Genomic DNA, 7,657 nt, shown 5'->3' with positions numbered 1-7,657 from the left:
GATGATTCCATTAGTTGTGGTCCCACTGTTCTCCTTTCACTCCATTTTAGCCATTAATCCAATGACCCCTGCCATTAACTGCTCTTCCATGAGCCTCAATACCTGTATAAGAAAATTAATTGATGGTCATTTAGGATTGTCAGGAGTTGTTCTCTGCTTTCATCAACCCTTGTGATTTAGCTACATGTCCTCTACCTTTGTGCACAGTCATAAGGGATAGATGGATTTCTACGTGAACAAGAAAAGAGAACAACACCTCAGGTGTATGCAAACTCAGCATTTTAAGCACCAGCCCTGGACACAAGCTCCTGCTTTCGGGTTTCACCCAGAAAGACAAAATCATCTGAAAACGAAGAGCTTCGAGGTAACACGTACAAGGACCAAATTAAATGTCTGGCGCCAGTAAGCAAAATAAAGCAGGATACTTATTTGCACAATAATGATTTTATTACATGTGTAACCCAATACGTCATCAGTGGCATCACTTACGTCATATTAGATTGAGCAACATCGACTCGTAATGCAGAAAGTTGGTGAACGAGAGTTAGAAGACGACACGAGAGAGCTGTAAGAGAAGTGTGATAACAGAGGAATTGGATTTGACTGCAGACAAACAATGAGAGAAATTAAAACTGTTATTTCCCTGATGATTGACGACTTAAGGGACATTTGTGATTGAACTTTATCCACAAAAGTTCAAATCAACAAGCACCGGGGAGGATAGAATCTTGATCAAAGGCACATAATCGAGGAAGACAAACATCAGGGAGCTCCTTGCGGAGATCGTGGAAGGGATATTTAAACAAGAGAATCAAACAAATCAAATCATGTGTTATTCAACATGTTCTACAAGGCAGGAGCAGCAAAGCTGACATTTTTCACATCTTCACGTATTGGTGAATCGTCGAGAGAGATTTCAATCATTCCTGGAATTGATTCCTGGAGGGTTCCTAAATTGGATAAAGGGCAAAAAAAAAAAAACTACCGCAAAGTAACGCTTCGAGAAAAGCAAGCTGTACATTATCGTTAAATTATAAACCCACCATGAAATATTCAATTTGAAAATGAAGCATCGCTTTGGTGTGACATGGATGATTGGCTAATCAGTACTGTGATCTACGATTCTACAGGACCGTTTACTCCTTGAGAAGGCATGGTATTGGGCCTTAAGGATTTATCAGTAACTAGCAGGGGTACCCGGCATTGCCTGGTCCTGTTCTACTCCTTTTGGCATTTTGAATATATATATATATTGTTTTTTCTTCTATTTTTTGTGGGGGCCTTAAACTTTTCCCTCCACACACTAACAAAAGGGGTCGGGCATTATTTAGTATTACCTTTCATATAGATACAAAGGCTTCGGCACTAAAGAGCAATTAGGGGGAAAGAAATCCAACTTTTTTTTTTTCAAAAGTTTTTGTTGCTTAAAAACACTCCCCGACACCCATTGGTGAACCTCTGAAAGTTTGATGAATATCTGGTTGGACGTCTCTGAGAAAAATGGCGACACACAGACACACAAACAAATGGCTCTCTTATAGTATAGATAGGATAATTTCGGTTTTATTATCAAACAAAAGCCTTAAGAGTAAGGATATTTGGTTTACAAAACATTACTGATAAAAAAAATACGAAAATATAAATGAACATCGAAACGAAGACCGAAAGTCTAACAGCAGCGTAGCTGGGCTTGTAAAATATTGTCGCTAATGGGCTTGTAATGGGCTGGGCTTGTAAAATATTATAAACCACAAACACACATGATTAGCTTTTTAAACTGTCGCTAATGCTGTTTATAACATTAAACAAAAATTTGGAGGAATCCCGACATCCGTGAGGTAAGTTTTACTTACAGAACTGAGGGAAGATCTACTGTAATCTATATACCCCACAAGGATTGGGTTAATAATATGCGATCAAAAAACCGAGGTGAATTCCTTACTTCCACGATTGTTAGTACCGTACACCGCTTATCATTGATTCATGAACCGTACACCGCTTCAATCGATTAACTAATATATATTCACAACATTGGGATTAAAGTGTTATGGTCATATTTACTATTATTATTATTACTGTATTAATAAACCTGGGCTTAATTTGTCCGAAGGTGAGGCATGAAGCCTAAGGCCTATATGTACCATTTTGTTGGAAGATGTAACGCCGATGCTTTCGATATTTGATGACCATTTTAACAATCGGTGTGTTTGTGTTTCACACTGAATGAAAAACGTCAAGGTAGAGCATGGTGATTGTGATACAGTCACGTGAAAAAGTAAGTACACCCCGTGTAAAGTTTTGACTTTTTCAACATATTTCATCATACAGCTATTTGATCTTCATTTCAACAATATTGAGAGATAAAGGTGATATAATACAACAAATATCATGAAACATTTACATTTTGTAGTCCATTGTATAATTTAAATAAACATAAATGCAAATTTCGCATGTGGAAAAAGTAAGTACACCCTTGGCTCTAATAGGTGGTATTGCCCCCTTTGGCAGAAACAACCTCAAGTAGGCGTTTCTTATAACTGTCTACCTGTCTCTGACATCGACTGGGAGAAATTTTTGCCCACTCCTCCATGCAGAATTCTTTCAGCTGTGCGATGTTTGAGGGGTTTCTTGCATGCACAGCTCGTTTCAAATCTCCCCACAACATCTCGATGGGATTTAGATCCGGGCTTTGACTTGGCCATTCCCAAACTCTCCATTTCTTTCTTTTCAGCCATTCCTTCGTAGATTTACTGGTATGTTTAGGGTCATTGTCATGTTGCAAGGTCCACCTTCGGTTGAGCTTCAACTTTCCGACAGATTGCCTCACATTATCCTCAAGCACCCTCTGGTACAATGAAGAATTCATAGTGGATTCTATGATTGTGAGCTGCCCAGGCCCTGATGCAACAAAGCTGCCCCAAACCATAATATTTCCACCACCATGCTTTACAGTTGGTATCAGGTGCTTGTGGTCAAATGCTGTCTTTGGTTTTCGCCAAACATGTCTTCTGGTACTGTGGCCAAATAGCTCTACCTTTGACTCATCTGTCCAGAGCACATTGTTCCAGAAGTGCTGGTCTTTGCCTCGGTGTTCATTGGCAAACTTTAGTCTTGCCCTGATGTTCTTTCTGGACAGCAAAGGTTTCCTCCTGGCACACCTCCCATATAGATCAAATTTGTGCAGCCTCTTTCTAATGGTAGACTCGTGCACTTTGACATCAACTGTGGCAAGAGCTACCTGTAGGTCCTGTGATGACATTCTGGGGTTCTTGGAGACTTCTTTCAACATCTTGCGGTCTGCTCGCAGGCTGAACCTGCTGGGGTGGCCTGGCCTGCACAAGTTGACAGTTGTTTAAAATCTTCTCCACTTGTAGACGATCTTCCGGACAGTCGAATGATTGATTTCAAATAGTTTGGAGATCTTTTTGAATCCCTTCCCAGACTCATAGGCATCTATAATCTTCTTTGTGAAGGCCTCAGAGAGCTCTTTTGATCTAGGCATGGTGACGCCGCACTCTTCAACAACACAGAACAAACCAAACTAAATGTCTGAGGTTTAAATAAGACAGGTTCCTCCAAGATCCTCTCTAAAGATGTTCTCATCATTTGCACCTGAGCTGGTGCACCTGATTCTAATTTTAGGTATTTGAAGTAGTGATAAATGTCGGGGTGTACTTACTTTTTCCACATGCGAAATTTGCATTTATGTTTATTTAAATTATACAATGGACTACAAAATGTAAATGTTTCATGATATTTGTTATATTATATCACCTTTATCCATCAATATTGTTGAAATGAAGATCAAAAGCTGTATGTTGAAATATGTTGAAAAAGACAAAACTTTACATGGGGTGTACTTACTTTTTCAAATGACCAAGTGATAGGCAAATGGCAAAGTGATAGGCAAAGTGATATGATAATGATAAATTATCATGATACAAATTATAAAAGTGATTGATTATATAAATTATTAAATTATAATGATAAATGATACAAAGTGAATGGCAAAGTGATAGGCGCATAGACTCAGGTCCAATGCGAGAGATTCCAATGATCTTGAAGGACTTGGTTTCCACGGCGTGAGGCAGGGCCCCGAGCCCAGAGGGGAAAGCAGTATTCCATCAAGCTGTAAATGGAATATTCCATGGAGTATTCCATCAAGCTTTTCCAGGTTGTGATTTTCACCTCTCCTCTTTTCATTTGCCAGTTTGCTGGTTGGTTTGTTCCTTCTCTGTTTCATCTCTGCTTTCCCCTTCCTCTTCTTTCTGCATTTCATTCAGTTTGTGTGCAGCTTGTTCATCCCGTGAGTCTCCCCCCTCCCCTTGATCTCACCCTCACTTCTACTCTGCTGTTGGTGTTTCACCCTTTCCATTCTGTTCTCGCTCTTCCATGAGCCTCGACCAAGTGTACAAAAAAAAAATAGATTATCCTCCAGTTGCAACAAACTGTGGAATTCAATGAGTGAATGCTTCGACTTCAAGAAGATAGTGCACCTCCACGCTGGGGTTGAGTTGTGCGTGCGCAGCTACATAAGAAGTGCGAGAAAAGCTAGATTGGTCTTGTTGGACCGATTCCGTCATCAGTTCTGTCTCCAGACCTTTAATAACTTAAGGACTGCATTGCTGATTCTGAGGAACGGCAACAAAATGTGTTTTCTGACTTTTCACGACGCATGAGAAATGGTATCCAAGAAAAATATGGTGAACACATTGAAAGAACTCACAAACTTCCAAATCACAAATAAGTAAATGCTAAACTGTATTCTTAATGTCTATTTTTATAGTTTAAATCCTTTCACATTTGTACGAGTAATTTCATAAATATATGGTTCAGCCTTATGTGGGACACTGTGTAGGCACATACTATGTCGATACCAAATGTCATAAATTGCACCAATCACATTTGTTGTTTACCGTTATGGCTTTGTGGCATCACCATTCTGCCGTGGTCTCCTTGAAAGGTCGTTGAAGTGAACCCCGGACATTCAGCTGCTGTGTCGATCTGGTGAGCCGGTGGCCTTTTTGCCCTCTCATTACTCTCCATCACCCCTCTAGGGCAATCACCTCGCACGCCATTTCTCTGACCCCCAGAGGTCTGCTCGGCGGTCGTTTTTGAGTCTTTACTCACATAGAACTCCCGATACGATGGTTTATCTGTTGGAGAAGGGAAAGGTTAGACTTACTACTCCTATGCCAGTCATAGTGTTACACTCATGACTGGATTCCCAACACTATACGTGTGTGTGTGTGTGTGTGTGTGTGTGTGTGTGTGTGTGTGTGTGTGTGTGTGTGTGTGTTTATACTGACTCAAGCCACCTTTTCCCACCAAAACCTCACTTTAAAGGATTTTTACAAGATTTATTTATTGCCTATGAAAAATGGTGGAATATTGACTCTCTCTCCTCCCCGTTGTGCCCCCCTTTATGCTGCTTCTTTCCCCTCTCCTTACTACTCTCCCTCATAATTTCTCAAGACAGTGCCAATGTGACGCACCTTCGCTTTCCTCTTGTGTCTGCAGTTGCTTCAGGAGCGGCACGACTTGAGAATACCACCGCCGGCTGCGTTCCACTTGGTGCAGCAGATGCGCAGCATTATGTGTACCTAGTAAGGTCAGCACAAGCCGCCCGGCAGATGGTCGGCCCTCCAGGCAGATAACCAGCTCTTCTCTCTATGCGAACATGCACACACCCTGCTTTTAGCAGATTTAAACATAGACCCACACACACAAAAGATCGTGAAATCCCTGTAAATGTTGTGCTTTGCTTCATTTTCTTTCTTATGTGATTGCGTATACCAAGTTTTTCGACATTAACCAACAAGGTAACAAGCTCTGACCTTTCCTCACCTGCATGGAAAGTTTCCCAACATTCGCCCAAGGATACTCGCAAAGAAGTTTCTGCACACCGTCTTCAACCTGACACGGGAGGGCAGCTTCAGTGAAATGTTTACGAGTGTAAAACGCTCAGATATACTCCTTAATCTGTAGTGTGGAAAATCAAACCAGACTCGGTGGTGTAAGATTCAAGGCCTCCGCTATGAGTCTCAGACGTCATTCGTTTGAACCCTGGCCGAGTCACACCAAAAACTTTAATAATGGTATGTGCTACTTCCTTGCTTGATGCGTGTTAAAAAGATAGAGCATGGACAAACAACCATAAATTGGCAGCCATTCTGCAATATTGATGGGATGAATGGCCACTTCCTTTGTTGAAGCTCCTTGTAAGGGGACCCATACTTAAACTTCAACAATTTTGGCGTGGATGCAGCCATCGGGATAACGCCGAAAGGCGGACACATCTATAAGAAAACCACGGATGTCATCTAAAACATTCACTTTTGGTCAGATCTTCGCGCCCAATGTTGGTTTACCGTACTGGCAAGATGATTGAAGGAGACTGGGAACCGTGCCAGCAGTCGTGCAAAAGATGTTAATGGCCTGAGCGAACCAACGTTTCGCGCCATACCCTATTGTCTATCAGAAAACAACTAACCGCTTGGCCTAATTATCCCCAGGAGCGCTATTTCAGACCAAAACCCGGACAGGATAGGTCAAGACACAATCTTTGATAAGTTTATTACTAACAGGGCATAAATTGGAAGGATAAATGGAGGATAGGATTCAAACAAGGATTTAGTGGGAAAACACTGGAATAGGCGCTGCAGGCAATACCGTATGCACAATTTACAGGCACGTACTATATACTGTAAAACTTTGATATAACGCACACTTTATTTGCCCAAAAGTCTTTTTAAAGTTCGAGGTGCATATTATACATAGGTCTAATTTTTTTGGAAGTGTTTTTCAGATTGAAACGATCGTTGGGGACATCTTCGAAAACGGAAGTGGCAATACTCAAACAAGAACGACAAAGAATAGCTAAATGTTTAATATATAGAATATAAAATCTGGAAGTTCACAATTATGAAGTAAAGTATTCAGTATCCGACTCGTCCGTCTCATTGAAGAGATGAAGAAACTCCTCCAGATTTGCACCTTCTATGTCATTGTCCAGGTAGAGACTGTGCCGCTTCATAAAACGATCTCCCCATCCATGTGACGCATTGAAGGTGACCATGTTTGGCAGCGTCTTCGCAAGCATGACGGCTTTCACACACACCTCCAAAATGCTGACATCACCGCCTTGCTGCCGACGATCTGTGTCCCAATCGAGCAGTTTGGCCTCCAGCTCGGGATGGGTGGCCCCATGACCCGTTCAGCCATTTTGCTTCGTGGGAGCGACTGCAGACGCTCGTTCTGTCATCTCCATAGTCTGATGTTCACCTCAGATATTCCATCGAATTCCCACCCAGCACCTCTGTTGCCGTGATCTTCAGCGTATCGAACAATGTTTCGTTTTTGGGCCGCGGTGTATGATCGTCGTTGAGAACTCATGGTTAATTAATTATTAATCTGAATTAATCCGACTTAATTAAACCCCATTTATTTAATATGCACTGCGATGTTTAAACTTGGCTTTAAACTGAGTTTAAACTTTATTTTCTTTAATCATTCAAAATTTCAAATTTCTCTCCCCCCCCCCCCCCACCTCCCCACCCTTCACCCTCAAATTTCCCCCCTCAAATCTCCATGCTCACCACTCCCCCTCAATTTTCCCCCCTCATCGCACCCCTTCAAAACTTCCGCCTCACCATTT

At 41.5% G+C, this 7,657-nt stretch overlaps 1 protein-coding gene across 1 annotated transcript in view; it reads right to left on the bottom strand.

The window, feature by feature from the left end:
• Positions 1-431: 431 nt before the first annotated feature.
• The window catches only part of LOC137437849 (FERM domain-containing protein 6-like), a 40,431-nt gene continuing 33,205 nt past the window's right edge, over positions 432-7,657 (bottom strand). Inside the window, exons 2-5 of the mRNA XM_068132521.2 lie at positions 5,848-5,916; positions 5,496-5,670; positions 4,917-5,156; positions 432-950 (exon numbers count right to left, since the gene is read on the bottom strand). Coding sequence (XP_067988622.2) covers positions 847-950; positions 4,917-5,156; positions 5,496-5,670; positions 5,848-5,916 — 588 coding nt within the window. The 3' untranslated portion in view covers positions 432-846. The remainder of the gene's footprint in view (positions 951-4,916; positions 5,157-5,495; positions 5,671-5,847; positions 5,917-7,657) is intronic.

This window comes from Myxine glutinosa, chromosome 12, assembly GCF_964187855.1.
Source record: "Myxine glutinosa chromosome 12, kmMyxGlut1.1, whole genome shotgun sequence".
NCBI lineage: Eukaryota > Metazoa > Chordata > Myxini > Myxiniformes > Myxinidae > Myxine > Myxine glutinosa.
This window is presented reverse-complemented; position numbering and strand designations above follow the sequence as displayed.